Source organism: Physeter macrocephalus, chromosome 11 (assembly GCF_002837175.3).
Source record: "Physeter macrocephalus isolate SW-GA chromosome 11, ASM283717v5, whole genome shotgun sequence".
Classification (NCBI taxonomy): Eukaryota; Metazoa; Chordata; class Mammalia; order Artiodactyla; family Physeteridae; genus Physeter; species Physeter macrocephalus.
The window spans coordinates 68025574-68042667 of NC_041224.1; the positions used below are offsets into that span (position 1 = coordinate 68025574).

At 34.4% G+C, this 17094-nt stretch overlaps 1 protein-coding gene across 19 annotated transcripts in view; it reads left to right on the forward strand.

Annotated features, from left to right (window-relative positions):
- SCAPER (S-phase cyclin A associated protein in the ER) overlaps window positions 1-17094 on the forward strand; it is a 491770-nt gene that overhangs the window by 263820 nt on the left and 210856 nt on the right. For all 19 annotated transcript variants that reach the window (XM_055088136.1, XM_028495131.2, XM_024128925.3 and 16 more), the window contains one exon: window positions 1794-1920. In XM_055088136.1, the coding sequence (XP_054944111.1) occupies window positions 1794-1920 (127 nt within the window). The remainder of the gene's footprint in view (window positions 1-1793; window positions 1921-17094) is intronic.

Here is a 17094-nt window from a genome sequence, read left to right on the forward strand (position 1 = left end):
CCAACGCAGCCAAAAATAAATAAATTAATTAATAATTTAAAAAAGAACCCTGTCTCATGAAGTTAATACTGTGCTTCTGCACTGTCCATTATGATAGCTTCTAGCCACATATGGCTGTTTAAATTACTAAAATTAAATAAAACTTAAAATTTAGTTCCTCAGTCACACTAACTATATTTCAAGTGCACAATAGGTACATTTGGCTAGCAGCCACCGCGTTGGACAGTACAGATATGGAACATTCCCATCATTACCAAAAGTTCTGTTGTGAATCTCTGCATGGGAGAGACTTGTAATAAATGATTTGAAGGAATAGTCAAATCAGAGAAAGTAATGTTTGGCCTAAGAACTTAGGGATAAGTAGGAATTTTCTAGATAATGTGGAGGTGGGGGAAGCATTTCAGAAGGAATGAATGAATAGCATTTGCAAAGACACTGAAGCAGGAAGAGTGGGATTTAGATCCAGAAAGACCTCGTGCATACAGAGCCTGTGTGGCAAGACTAGCCCTGGGAGGAATCAGTCTTCCTTGATTGTAATAGGAGAAATAAGGGAGAGTATGGGTGAAGTGCTGATATCCTTGTAGATTTTGTGGCAGAAGGATTTTCTTGTTCCAGTAGCTTCCATTTTCTCTATAAAATGTAAGATCTTCTTATGTGAAAGCAAGGAGGAGAAAGGAACGGGTGGAGTTGTGAGGAGATTGAGCAATATCTGAAGCAAGTCTTTATAGGAGAGTGAGCAGACTAGACAAACTTATATTAGTAAGATTCTGAATCTATAGTCATACCAATCTTTTGCGTGGTATGACCGTTTCTCAGTATCAAAAATGGAAAAGGCGGGCAGATGTTCACTAATCCAGCTAAATAAATTAATGTATGTAAGGCACTGAGAGGGATGCCTGGCCCACTAAACAAACATTAGTGATTGTTACCATGGCTGGGGGTTAGCTGTAGGAGTAACAGAACAACAGAAAGGGAATGTAGCACACGTTTACAAGAAAGTGATTATAATGATGACCTATGGAATCAATCATAGATAAAAATGGAAGTAAGGCAACAGGGAGATGATGCATAGGGCAAAAGTGGAGAGATCTGGGAAAGTGTCTGGTGAATATCTGCTGGTGGGATACTCAAGCAAGTAAGTTGAAAGGAGAGGAGGATTGATCAAAGAGTGAGGTATATGAAACAGAAGAAGTAAGGGCTTCAAAGAAATATTACATACGTTCCCCTTACTAAAGAACCTTACGATCTAAGAAATATGTGTTATTCTTGGTGAAAAGGAAATAATTGCTCTATTGTCTAAGTGACATCAGCAGTGGCAGAAAATCCCCAAATTGCCTGTAAATTGGAAGATGGGGAGTTTGACATTCTGAGAGTTTACAGTGCTTATAACATGGTATCCAAGTCTACCTTGAAGATTTAAATCAAAATATGAAAACCTGCTCAGGCTCTTATACTCATTTTCTCTGCCATCATACTCTCACCTTTCCCCATCTCCAATTCTGTTCTAGTTTAAGGGTCGCGTGGAAACTGATGGCAGCAATTGCTCCAGCTAATCCTGTGGATGGACAGTACTGTCCTCTAGATCTATTTTGTGTCACATGGACTAGTTTGGTGTTTGTGAACATAGGATAATACCAGCCTTAGGAGTGGTTTGTTTTTCTTCCCCTTAGGTGCTCTGTGAAACAGTTTCTAATATAACAATGAAAGTAACTTTTGTTTAAAAATATTTAGGAAAATGAAATATTATAGTCTAATACAGTCATATCATTCTTCTCTTTCATTTTGTATCCAAGGCTTCAGCGATTAGCCAAAGATCTTCTAAAACAACTACAAGTACAAGACAGTGGCTCATGGGCAAACAATAAGGTTTCTGCTTTAGATCGTACCCTTGGTGAAGTTGCTAGAATATTGGAAAAAGAGGTATGTAACTAATCTCTGGCCTCTGGCCTTAATCTTTATGTTTCTTTCTTAGTATGATGGGCCCTGGGGCTATAAGGCAGACTCTCAGTATATGTGTTTCTTCGATGTTTCCAAAAGCTGGTCAACCATTGGTGGATATTTTTTCTTTTTGTTCTTAAGGATATCGAAGTTGTTTTTAGTTGTTTTAATTGAAGTCCTCTATGGCAAAAATATATTCTTTAAGTCATGGTTTTCTCAGTCATATTTCCTCCCACACAGACAATATGAAATTATTTTAAATGAAATCAGAGCAATAACGATACACAGTTTTATGGCAGAAAATATAAAACTTTGAATTATAAAGCTCATAAATCACAGATTTTCACAAAATAACAACTTCCTTCCTGTTTCCAATGGAAGATTTGGTAGTTTTCTTTAATGACTTAGAGTTATTAAATGTTTCAGTGACAGTTTTAAAACTCCTTAATGATTTTAAAAGTATTTATTATTTACTATAGAAAAATTTAAATGTACAAAGAAGAAACAAAACTCCCTGTAATACCCACTATTGACATTTTATTGTATTTTTTCTAATCCTTTTACTGTACATTTTTTACACTATTTTATCTAACTAATTTTATCATAAATATTTTCTCATATATTTTAAAATTCTTTTTAACTGAATGAACATATCACAATTTATACAATTTATATCACTTAGGTGGTTTCTAATTTTTCTATTTAAGGTAATGACTATCTTTGTTTATTAGCTGCATTTTTTTTGTTTTCTGGGTTTAAAATGTATTATATAACATTTTATATATACAAAAGAATGTAGTGATAAAAATTACATAAATAAATGAACAGCTGCAATCTCATGACCAACCTAAGAACTAGATTGATCCCAGTACATTTATGGTTCCCACTGTGTTTCTTCCTCACCCTATCCCCCTGCCTCTGCTCCCTCTGAGGGAAATACTGTACAGAATTAAAGGGGTATCCTTTCTTTGTTTTTTAAAAATAGTGTTATTGCTTTATCACATAAATATATATATAAATAATATATTATTTAGTTTTGCTTGTGTTTAACCTTTATAAAATATCACACTGCAGACTTAACGTGAATTTTTTCAATCAAAATTATGGGTCTAAGTTTTATTTAAGCTTGTAAATGTAGCTGTTTTTCATTTATTTTCTCTGTTGTATAGTGAGTACTACATTGTGTTAGTAGTACATTTTTTTATATTGTTCTCCTGACAGTAGATGTTCATTTTCGGGATTGGATGTGTGTGTGTGTGTGTGTGTGTGTGTGTGTGTGTGTGTGTGTGTGTGTGTGTGGTGAGGGAGAGGTAGAGAAGGGGCAATTCTGCTCAAACAATTCTTGTATCAGAGCAAGTGAACAAGAATTTCTCTAAAGCAGGGAGCCTCAGACTTTAGTCTGCATCAGAATCACCTAGAGGACTTGTTAAAACACCTTGGATTTCTGATTCAGTGGGTCTGGAGTGGGTCCCAAGACTTTGCATTTCTAATATGTTCCCAAGTGACACTGATGCTGCTGGTCCAGGGACTATACTTTGAGAATCAGTGCTCTACTCTAGGGGATATGCCTCATGGGTGGAATTACCGGGTTTTCAGTCATATGAATGATCAGCTTTACAAGATAGTGCTCAGCTGCATTTTGGCATCAGAAAATACAATCCTCTATAGGAACTGAGAGCAGCATATTCACTGTGATATCATGGCAGAGCCACATAGAGTCAGTTCTTTTGTATAACATGTCCTTTTCAGAGTATGAGAGAGTTCAGAAACTGTTAGTTGTCCAACATGTACTAGATGGAGTGTTTGGAGATTTCATATACCTTGGAAAAATCTCTAATTATTTTAAAATTAGCAGATACTGATTTTTTTATAAAGGGTACTTATACTTTGAACTAAAAGGCATTTGCTTGAAGATACCACCGTGTATACCATATCTCATGAATACTGTTTTAGGTTGAAGTAATCACAAAATTTTTGAGGAAAAAGTAAAATGATCTGTATAAGAAAGGTATTCAGTATGAAATTCTAAGTAAAGTTATTTCATTCACAAAGGGGCAATTTACTGGAATACCACTGATCCCTTATAATTTGAGGGAGAAAAATGTTGTCTGGCTCCCAGCCTAAATGATCTGTGTCAGGAACCTTGCTGCAAAGCTGTCCTCAGAGTATACACTGAAGGACCACCTAAGAGTCTAAACTTACCTACAATAAGATCCTTTTGCAACTTTTATAACTAAAATCCTTTTTACCTAGCCAAGACAGACTAACTTTATGTGAAATTCTGTTCATAGAGTTATACTGACATTTCAGTGTAGTTCAGCTGATGGTATTTATGATTTCAGTCTAGGAATTATAAATAACCATTCCTTTTTGTTTGGAAAACTGCCTGGAGTAACAAAATCATTAACACCAAAGCCAAGTACCCAGTGAAGGATTTGAAGACAGCCTAGCAGTGACAGGGGGGGAACTGGTGGAACTTGGGCAAGCACTCACTGAGGAATGGTGAGAGATTAATCTTGAGGTCTTTGTCCTCTAATTTAGACCTCAACACACTGATGCTTTCTGTTACTGCTTTGACACAGTTTCCTTAGGTAATTTTTCTGAAGTTCTGAGAACTGTTTTTAGGGCTAATAGGTTAAATGTGTGATGCACAAAAATGCTCTTGTCACAAAAGAGATTTGGAAACTGAGGAGACCTGGGTTTTGGAATACTTACTGTGTGTCTCACGTCCCTTCTGGCTTTTTGGGTTCTCTGATTCTGTTCAGAAATAAAACGTTTGTAAGCTTTGATGCTTTTTAACAAACCGCAGCCACTTCTGTAAGAAATATGGTGATCTAGGGGACTTGCACCAACTCTACCATCAAAAACATCTAAAAATTCTGGAAAAAATTTAAAAGTAATTTTCTTAAAAGCATCAAAGAGCTAAGGAGAAATAAAGAGTTATCAGGCCAAAGAAAAAGCAAGAGTTTAGACAGTTGTGCTTATAACTGAATGCCCCAAGAGTATTGCCAGGCTGGCAAATGTGAATTACGATTTTGCAGTCCTCATGGGGTAGGGAGACAAAAGTAAAAGCCTAAGGGCTACCTAAGGTATGAAGTCTAATAGGAGATTTTCCCTTCACAAAAACCACTGTAACCTGCTCCCCGACATAATGGTGAACCCTCTCACCTGACCTCAGAGACTGCAAAGAAAGTGTCTCGGTATAGTGCAGAAGTTATAACCATAATCCAGCCCTGGAGTAGATTTGCAGTCCAAGTTCACATCACCTGTATTATATCAAATGGTGAATTGAGTTTAAAATAGTCCCAGATTGGTTAGTAGCATCCCCCTAGAAACCTGGCAGAAGGAAATGCGAGTCCTAATTGGAAGAAGACACCTTTATCCTAGGCCTCAGGTAATTTCTGTCAAGTAATTTTATAAGAACGAGTAGCCGCAGTCAAAAAACAAGCACAAAAGTGGATAAGTCATTATGAGTAAGAACAAGCAGAAACTAAAACTGCAAGGCTTTGTAAATACCAGTCACAGATCATAAAACTGTTTTTTTTACATGTTAAGGAAACAAAAGATAAGCTTGAAAATATTTAGTTATAGACCTAACAGCAATGACAGAGGAGGTAACTCAGAATAGTCCTCTCTCTGATGACAATGAATAAAGCTAGACAAAATACAAACTGGAACTGAATTGCTAATAAAGTAGTGAAGAATTACTGGTCCAAGATCTGGGAACATGGCAGGCATTTTGGGGCTGGGTACAATTGGTGATCCAAAAGAGGCGGATGAGAAGCTGAGTAGTACTTTTGATATTATTGCAGAACTGGTGGGGAAAAATTGTTGGAGTCTAGGACTGTAAGTGGTAGGACAGTGGCCAGAAACCCATGTTTTGGGTTGGGACCTTAAAGGACTGAACTGTAAACAGGAAGTATGCCAGTCGTTGCACAGACACCAGATAAATGGCAAATCATGTGGGTAGCTGGGAAAATCCCATCATTGGAAAAAGCAGTAAAGTGATCTTGAATTGCTAATACCCCCAGGTACCTAACAAAAGCAAATGGATAGTCTACTCTGGAGGAAGATAATAATCAACCTAAGTCTCAAATTACTTCAGCAAAATAATTTTCAAATATACTGTCTGACAGAGAAAGATAATTAGGTGTATAAAAGGCAAGACAACATGGATAAAAATCAATAGAAACAGGCCAATAGGGGCTCTAGAACTATGTTTATTATGTTCAGTGATATAAGTTATCTCACTGTAGGTGAGATAACAGCAGAATAAACCAGCTGGACAGAGAATTAGTATACTGTAAGGTAGGTCATAAGAAAGAATCCAGACTGAAACATGGAGAGAAGATGACATGGAAAACACAGAGAAGAGTGTAAGAGGCATATAATATATAGTGAAAATGCCTAATGTATGTATAGTTATTCAGAAGGAGAGTAGAGGAGTAGAAACATTATTTGAAGTCATCATCATTTAGAACTTTCTAAAACTTCTAAATCAACCCACAGATTCATGAAGCCAAATGAAGCTCAAGCTAGGTAAATAAAAAGAAATACACACCTACAGACATCATAGTGAAATTGGAGAAAATCATATTACAAGCTGATCTCATTCATGAACTTGGATTCAGATTTCCTAAACAAAATTTTGGCAAACCGAATCATGCAGTGTATTAAAAGAATAATATATAACAACAAAGTTGGATTTATTCAGGATATTCAAGTTCGGTTTAATGTTGGAAAATCAATCATAGCTTATATTAATAGAAGAAAAAAGAAAAAGAATGATCATCTCGAAAGATGCAGTAAAAACATTTGGTAAATTCAGCAGCCAAACAATTCATGATGGTAAACCAGGAATAGAATGGAATTTCCTGAATCTGACAAATTGTATCTCCAAAAAAAAAAAAAACATAGCTAATATCATAAGCTAATAAATAAGTTTAACAAGGCCACTAGATACAAGGAGAGTATATAAAAATCAATTGTATTTATGATATCATCAAAATATTAAGTATATAGGAGTAAATCTATCATGTTCATGGATTAGATTATTCATATCTCTTGCTTAAAGCTGCAGTAATTAAGAAAGTGTGCTTTTGGAGCAAAGATGGAGAAAAAGAAAAATGGAACATAATTAAAAACATAAATAGTCCTATTCAAATGTGTATGCTTGTTTATGTATGGAAAAAGGAGGCACTGTAAAGCATTAGGGGAAAGTATGATCTATTTTGTGAATGATGCTATAATGATTAAATATCCTTATTTTAAAAAAATGAAACTTGACCTTACCTCACATCATAAACAAAAAATTAATTCCAGATTGACCTAAATGTAAAAAGAAAAAAAAGCCTTTCAGAGATAAGAGAAGAATATCTTCTTGACTTTGGGGTTTTGCCTGGACAAGAAAAGTACAAAAAAAGACATTAACCATAAAGGGAAGTGTTGATAAATTTGCATTAAAATAGGAACTTTTATTCATCAAAAGACACCAGAAAAAAGAGTAAAAAGACAAGAGAACAGAATGGGAGAAGATCTTTATATGTACAACCCATGAAGAAGGGTATCCAGAGTATATAAGGAATTCCTACAAATTAATGAGGAAAAAAAAAACAAACCCACCAACAACCCAGTAGGATAATGATCAAGAGAATAGGCATTCCAAAAGGAGGAACTTACTCCCAGTGCAGGGGACACAGGTTTGATCCCTGGTCGGGGAACTAAGATCCCACATGCCACACAGCGCGGCGGAAAAAAACCAAACCAAAACAAAACCAAAAGGAGAAACTTAAATAGCCAATAAATAGATGCAAAGATAGTCAATCTCTTTAGTAATCAGGAAAATCCAAATAAAAAACTCAGTGTGGTACTGTGATTCACCTATCACAATGGCAAAAATTAAACACTGAAAATACCAAGTATCAGCAAAGATCTAGAGCAATGGGAATGCTCATACACTGTTTGTGATAAATAAGTTGGTACTACAAGTTTATTTTTTTAATTAATTTTTATTGGAGTATAGTTGATTTACAATGTTGTGTTAGTTTCTGCTGTACAGCAAAGTGAATCAGTTATACATATGCATATATCCACTCTTTTTTAGATTCTTTTCCCATATAGGTCATTACATAGTATTGAGTAGAGTTTCCCTGTGCTATACAGTAGGTTCTTGTTAGTTATCTATTTTATCAATATATATAGTAGTGTGTATATGTCAATCCCAATCTCCCAATTTATCCACCCCTCCACTTTCCCCCTTGGTAACTATAAGTTTGTTTTCTGTATCTGTGACTCTGTTTCTGTTTTGTAGATAAGTTCATTTGTACCATCTTTTTAGACTCCACATGTAAGCGATATATGATATTTGTCTCTGTCTGACTTACTTCACTCAGTATGACAATCTCTAGGTCCATCCATGTTGCTGAAAATGGCATTACTTTGTTCTTTTTTAATGGCTGAGTTATATTCCATCATATATATGTACCACATCTTCTTTATCCATTCATCCATTGATGGACATTTAAGTTGCTTCCATGTCCTGGCTATTGTAAATAGTGCTGCAGTGAACCTTGGGGTGTACATATCTTTTTGAATTATGGTTTTGTCTGATGTATGCCCAGGATCAATTAAAGTTGAAGGCATGCATATCATATTTTACTTCTAGGTTTATACCCTAGAGAAATTAATGCATATATGCACCAGGAGACACGTACACAAATGTCCAATGGCAGCATTCTTTATAATTACCAAACATGGAAGATAACCCAAGTATCCATCAACAGCTGAATATAGTAATTATGGTATGTTCATGTAATGGAATATTGTTCAACAGTAAAAATGAATGGGGAGACGCAAGAGGGAGGAGATATGGGGATATATGCATATGTATAGCTGATTCACTTTGTTATAAAGCAGAAACTAACACACCATTGTAAAGCAATTATACTCCAATAAGGATGTTTAAAAAAAAAATGAATGAACTACAGTTATGGGTAACAACATGGGTGTATCTCACAATGTGTAGTCACAAGTCACCAAAATATATTTATATACTGTTGCATTTCCAGTTACATAAACTTTAAGAATAGACAAAGGTAACATTATTCTTTTAGACTGTATACATAGATGGTAAAACTATAAAGAAGATACGGAAAATATTTCTCGTCAAAATCAGGATAATGATTATCCAAAGAGGAGGGTGAATGGTACGATCAGGAAGATTTACCTAAGTGGCTTCTTGAGTGCTTCTAGTCTTCTTTTTTCTTGACCAGATGGTGATGTTATGTTCAAATTATAATTATTCTTTAAAATTGTACTAAATGTTTTCTTTTTTTCTGTCTTTATGTTTCACAATATAATTACATTAAAGTTCAAGTTAAAATAAATTGCTCCAAAGACACTTTTGTTGCAGAAATGTTTAATTATTTCAAATAAGAGTTTCTAAAACATTCTCATATATGCAAAGGCACTTTCATCATACTTGCCATTGTATTAAATTTGTTCTAAGTAGATGTGATTTGTATTTTTATTGACTTTCTCATTACTCTGCCATAATGAACATTACATTTAAGTTTGGATAGTACAGCATCCCAGAAGCTTTCTGTGGTTTATCAGTAACATGAGACATTTGTATGCTGTTACTATAAGTAAACACTTTAAGCAAATGGATTGGACGTGGATTTTGTCCAGTTGCCTTTCCTGACTTTTTTAGAATCCTGCCAAATTTAAATAGGAATTCAGCTGTGAATCTCTTGAACCTGAATAAGTAAACCATGTAGCTGACAGCATTCATAATTTAACTGAATTGAGATGTCAAATCACAATTGATTTGTGATACCTATAGCAAACCCCGTCTTACTTTGGTGTTTTTGAAATTTATCTTGCAAAATTCCACCAACAAAAACTGTGGAAGGTAGAAAGGTAGAAACTCTTCCTCACCCCACTCCCTTTTTTCCTGCTTTTTGTGGCTATTTAACACATACCTAGAGAAGATAAACCACTAATCCCTAAGAGCTTTTTCAACCTAATTGTGTTCAGAAAATTGTGTCCATGTCCTGCTAGACACTGTCTATCCTCCAAACCTCATGGTTGCATTAGGTTTTACTTCTCTTATTTTCAGCTGGAACTCTTCAGTTGAGAGGAACTGGAAAACATTCAATCGTAGGATCGTCTTACTTTGATCCCCTCACTTACTGTGTTCTCAGTTTATGTAGTTGTTTCCTCATAGCAGCTGACAAGTAACCGTATATAGCTTGTATGACACCCATATTTTGTCAAAAGGTTACAAGTGTATCGTATGGCCCACAGTAAAATGAAAATGTTTCTGATACCTTCTTCAACTAGCTTGCGTTAGACAATTAATATAAGGAAAATTGAATTAATTGTTATTTTAAGAATCATACAGAAATTTAATATGTATATGGTTTGTGTTTTTTAAAAAGAAACAGTGAAGGAAAAGAAAGGAGCAAGTGTTTGTGTATTTTGTTTTAGATGTGGTTATATAGGTGTGTCCAATTGCCAAGTCATCAAACCAAATACTTAAATCTGTGCATTTTACGTAAACTATGTCTCAGTAAAAAAAAAAAAAAAAATTAGATAATAATGATTCCAAAATAGTTTATATTATTTTTCAGATGTTGAGGCTTGCCTTTATAAAAACACACTATTTTAGTCATCTCGTGTGAAATCACTTATTGTGGCTTCTTTTTGAAGAGTGCTCTTTTAAAAGCAAATAAATTTGTTATAAAAACTCAGTGATGAATATTTGTACTACTAGCTTATAGTAACGTTTTTTTACACAACTTGTGATATTTTCTGATTATGCACATTAACTCTTTGTAAACTCTTTAAATTCTTTTTTAAAAACCTCGTCTTAAAAAAAAACCTCTTATGTAATACAACACACAGAAATTTATGTAAAACACACTTGCACAGAAAAATGAATAACAGCAAAAAACCCCAGTGACTACTTGTTGAGAAATAGAACATTGCCAGCATCTCGAACCCTGCAACCCACCTACATTTATTTTGCCAATCATACATTTCTCTTAATATTTGGATAAATTATTACTTTGACTTTTTGGAAACCACTTTTTAAAAATTTTCTTTATGGTTTTATTCCCTAAGGATCCATTCCTAAATAATATACATTAGTTTAAACATGTCTAGTTTTGAACTTTATATAAATGGAATGCTACTCTCTGTAATTTTGTGTCTTGGCTTCTATCAAGTTTATGTATTTAAGAATTTATGTTGTGTAGAGGGTTTTTTCCATTGCTGTATGTACTGTGTCATTATATAAATTTGCCACAGTAGCACTTATCCATTTCACCATTGATGGAAATTTGGGTTGTTTTTATGAAAGATGTGCTTCTAAACATGTATTCTTGTACTCATGTGCAAGAATTTCCCTAGGGAGTGGAATTCCTGGGTTATACGGTATGTGTGCCTTTAACTTTTCTTGATAATGCTGTATTGTTTTCCAAAGAAGTTGTACCAAGCCACTCTACTGACAGCAGAGTATAAAAGTCCTGTTTCTTTCTCCTTTTCTAACACTTGATGTTATCAGACTTTTTAATTTTTGCCAATCTTGTGGGTATATAGTATGCTTGCTGTAGTATAGTATAGAAGTATAGTATAGTATGCTTGCTGTAGTTTAATGTGCATCTCTATTAGCAGATAGGTTTGGGTACCTATTCATATTGCTTGGCCATTTGAATTCTTCTCTTGTGACATGCCTGTTCAAATCTTTTGCTCATTTTTCTGCTGATTTGTAGGAATTCTTTCTATGTTCTGGATACCAGTTCTAGGTTGTTGAAGTGTATTAAAGATATCCATTTCTATTACTCAGCTGTCTTTTTACTCTCTTTTGGTTCTTTTGATGAACAGTTCTCTTTTTTTAAACTGAAGTATAGTTTATATACAATATTATATAAGTTACAAATGTACAATATAGTGATTTACAATTTTTAAAGGCTATACTCAATTTATAGTTATTATAAAATATTGGCTATATTCCCTGTGTTGTACAGTATATACTTGTAGCTTATTTTATACATAATAGCGTGTACCTCTTAATCTACTACCACAATATTGCCCCTCCCCCTGTCCTTCTGCCCCCGGTAGCCACTGGTTTGTTCTCTGTATCTGTGAGTCTGTTTCTTTTTTGTTTTGTTCACTAGCTTGTTGTATTCTCTAGATTCCATATATAAGTGATATCATATAGTATTTCTGAATTTTAGTGTGCAAAGAGTTATCAGTATTCTATGGTTAATAGTTTTTGCTCATCTTTATAAACTATTGTCCTATTCCTGAGTCAAGAAGTCTTTTTCTGTATTTTATTCTTGAAGTTTTATAGTTTTGCCTTTACTTTTAGTTTATTATCTGCCTGGAATTAATTTTTCTGCTCATTGTAAGGTTTAATTTCATTTTTTTTCCATCTGGGCGCTTAATTTTTTGAGCACCATTTATTGAAAAGACTAGTTTCCCCTACTGTTCTTTGGTGCCTCGTCTGTCGTAAATCAAAGTTTTGTAGATAGGTGGGTTTCTTCTAGCTTCTCTGTTTTAATTTATTCTCTCCCCAGTTGTCTCTGATACACTCTTAAAACTATCCATGAGATTCTTAATTTTAACCACAGTATTTAATTTTCTATGTCTAGAAAGCCTGTTTGCTCTTTTTCACATCTGCTATGACCTTTTTTATAATTGCATGTTCTTTGCAGATATTTTCAAGCTTATTTTTTATTTATACACAGAAAACATCATTTTACAATCGATGTCTAATAACCTTAATATCTCACATCTTTCAGTGTGTTTTTACATGTTCTTTCTTGTGATGTCTTGTTTCCTTTTTAACCTGTTAATTTTTCATTACATGCTGATAATTGTAATTGTTGAGAACTTTTGCATCTATACTCATAGGGGGTACTAGTCTAGAATTTCTTCTGATATCTTTGTCTAGCTGTATTATCAGGATGATACGGGCCTCATAGAATGAGATAAGTGTTCTCTCTACTTCAGTGTTTTGGAATAATTTGAGAAGGATTGGTATTAATTCTTCTTTAAATATTTGGTAGAATTGACCAGTGAAACCATCTGGTTCTGGGCTTTTCTTTGTTGAGAGGTTTTTGATTGCTGATTCAGTCTCTTGTTAACAAATATATTCCAGTTTTCTATTCCTTCTTAACTCAGTTTTAGTAGTTTGCATGTTTCTAGGAATTTGTCAATTTCATCTAGGTTATCTAACTTGCTGGCATATAATTGATCGTAGTATGCTGTCATAATCCTTTTTATTTCTGTAAGGTCAATAGTAACATCCCCACTTTCATTTCCGATTTTAGTCATTTGAATCTTCTCTTTTTTCTTTAGTCTAGCTAAAGGTTTGTCAATGTTTTTGATCTTTTTAAAGAACCAACTTTGATTTCATTGATTTTTCTCTTTTGCTTTTCTGTTCTCTATTTTGTTTATCACCACTCTAATCTTTATTTCCTTTAGTTTTGGGTTAGCTTTGAGTTTAGTTTGCTCTTCTTCTAGTTCCTTAAAGTGTAAAGTTAAGTTATTGATTTGAGATCTTTGTTCTTTTTAAAGCAGATATTTACATCTACAAATTTTTCTCTGAGCACTGCTTTCAGTGAATCCCATAAGTTTTGTTATATTGTGTTTTCATTTTCACTTATTTCAAAGTATTTTCTAATTTCCCTTGTGACTTCTTCTTTGACCCATTGGTTGTGCAAGAATGTATTGTTTAATTTCCACATATTTGTGAGTTTTCCAGACTTTCTTCTGTTACTGATTTCTAATTTCATTCTTTGGGGTTAGAGAAGATACTTTGTATAATTTCAGTGTTTTAAAATTTATTTACATGTGTTTTGTTGTCATTGTATTTGAACAATTTTTATGAATAATTGAAAACCTAATATGATGGTGCCTTCCTCTGGAAATATTTTCATTTATTTTTGGTAGGTGCTAAGAGTACTAATGTTTCTGGAACCATGTTAATTCAAGTTCAAGGTCTAAGGTTCCCCAGGCCACTTGGGTGTCCTAAACAAGCTGCAAGTATGTGGATTGGCTGGCTGACTTCCATTTCAGGCTTATTATGAGGATGAAACTTTTCAGTCTTGTTTGGAATGGTTTAATTTGTGTCATTTTGTAACTGTTTCTCATGGATCAGCAAAAGCAGCTTTGAGGGCTGTGCTTCTGTCTCTTGGTTTTTACTTCTCCTGGATTTTTGACTTGCAGTTCTCTCTCTGGTAGCTTTAATTTGTTTAGAATAATAAAAATATGTTTTATTCAGCTTTTTTGGTTGTTTTCAGCAGGAGAGCTTATCTTAATTGCTTAGTTTCCCTTTTTTTTTTTGCCGTATGCGGGCCTCTCACTGTTGTGGCCTCTCGCGTTGCGGAGCATAGGCTCCGGACGCGCAGGCTCAGCGGCCATGGCTCACGGGCCCAGCCGCTCCGCGGTATGTGGGATCCTCCCGGACCGGGGCACGAACCCGTGTTCCCTGCACCAACAGGCGGACTCTCAACCACTGTGACACCAGGGAAGCCTAGTTTCCCATTTTTGAATGAGGTAGTCCTTCTAGTATCATTTTAAATCATACTTTTAAAATAAATTACAGACTGGAAGGATATTAATGTCCATAACAGCAGCATTTTGAGAAATGGCTGTTAGAGTTGTTAGCTAGTTGTGTAACTAAGGATCAACCTGTTTCATATCAAGCCATGTTGCAAATCTTGGAAAACAGCTGTGTGTCATCTTCTCCTTAGAAAAGTATCACACGTAGAGAATGTAGTTTAAAAAGAGAATGTCTGTCTGTGCCGACTGAACAGTGCAGGTCCTCATTCAGAAAAGTATTCAGTTCATTGACCAGAACTATAGAACATTAGAGTTATTTATAACTGAATCCCAGCTGCACACTTTTTGGTGGTTATTTGTTATTTCTTCTTAGAAGTGGAGAGATTATGGTGTGCTTAAAGAGAGCTAAGCATGGGAAAGCAAAACCAAGTTCACTACTCATCTAGCTAGGTGAATGCCGATATACTGTCATTAATCACCTTTCCCTAGAACATTGCTAAGGGGAGCTTCTCAAAGCTATTAGATACAAAAGTATACTTCCCTGGAGTGTCAGTTTTATGCAAATATTAGCAACAAAAAAAATCATTAAAAAAATTTTTACACTCAGCTTTTTGTGAAAAAAACTATTTTAGTATTATTATCTCTTGAATAAATACTTTGTGGCAAATAGTTGATAAATTTTAACCAAAGCATGTCAATTATTGTATTAGGCAAGAAATGTCATGAAAATGATGTTTGAGAACCAGAAGTAGGACCATGAATTATTTAATCTTCATTTACATTGCTAAAAATGACAATGCTACTGATAATATTAAGAACAAATTGTTAAGAGTTCTTTCTTCACTAATAAAGTTCTTGTTGAGTACATTGTTGTTATGATTTAAAAATAAATAAGTAAATAGACAGTGCTGTATAAGAGATCCTTTCAGCCCAGCACATGACATGAGTGATTTTACCTGTCAGTAAGATGTGCTTTTTGAAGTTTCTTCCCATAGCAGCCTGACGGTATTCCATCATGCTACCTCTCTGGCAATATAATGCTCTTGGGCTCACCTTAGTGATTGATTGCTGGATGCAGTGAGTAAGCACTTACTGTTTTTAACCACATTTATATAAGTCTGGGTTCTCGGAAACTGTGACACTAAAAAACGAGAAATTGCCTGTATAAGGACCTTGATACTAGCTGTCTTCAGTTCAGCTCATTTTTTTTAACGTTAATAGACTCCATGGCAAATACCTTGTGTATGAAGTAAGGCAAGTAGAAAACTATTTTCCTCCTCAATAGTATGTAATATAAAACTATTTTCTGGTTAAAATAAACATAGATGATATCATGGAAAGGAACACAACATTTTTTTATTTTTGAAACAAGATACTCATGAAGATGTTTCTTGCTGTTACTAGGTGTATACCCCCCATGTCCCTAGAAATTCACTTTTTTTTCTGACATTAGAGATACTTAAATGGACATTTGGAGAAACTCTGCCTTAGAATAAATTAAATCATCTCTTTTGTCCTCTATTCCATTCTCAGGAACTATGAAGAAATAAAGGATTGTTGAAAGTTGCACGTGATGTTGGTCAAAATTGCACCATCAATGGGGAGATATTAAGGAAGCAGATGAGAGCAATGTTAAAAGCATGGACCTAGAACCTGCTACCTATTTATTGTGTGAACCTGGACAAATTAATTAATCTACCTGGACTTCAGTCTTTCCTATCAGTAAAATGTATGATGTTGACACGTCCCAAAGGATTGTGTGACTGTTAAATGAAATAATTTATGTTAAACTCATGGCAATAATTAGGCAGTCGGCAGATGTTGATACAATATAATGCACCTATTAAGACCACAGGCTTTGTAGTTATGGGCCTGAATTCAAATTCCAAATCAGCCATGTAGTAGCTCTGTGAGCTTAGACAGATTATTAACCTTTGTAGGAAACTTCACTTTTTTTTAATTAATTTTTAAAAAATATATATATATATATTTTATTATTTATTTGGTTGCACCGGGTCTTAGTTTTGGCACGTGGGCTCCTTAGTTGCAGCTCGCTGGCTCCTTAGTTGCAGCATGCAGGCTCCTTAGTTGTGGCATGCGAACTCTTAGTTGCAGCATGCATGTGGGATCTAGTTCCCTGAGCAGGGATTGAACCCTGGCCCCTGCATTGGGAGCGTGGAGTCTTAACCACTGCACCACCAGGGAAGTACCAGAAACTTCACTTTTCTCCTTTGAAAAATATAGGTAGGATTGCATATCTAACTCTTTCAATTGTGAGAATTAAAATTTAGTAGCAACATAATCAACTATTATTTATTACACAAATGTAAGGATTGATATAACATCTAAAAATAAATTAATATAAACCATCATTTTAAACTTAAAAGGGAAAAACAGTATTAGTAGAAACAGAAAAGGCATAAATTAAAATTCAACACTTCTAATTTTTTTTAGTCTTTTTTTTAACATCTTTATTGGAGTATAATTGCTTTACAATGGTGTGTTAGTTTCTGCTTTACAACAAAGTGAATCACTTATACATATACACATGTTCCCATATCTCTTCCCTCTTGCATCTCCCTC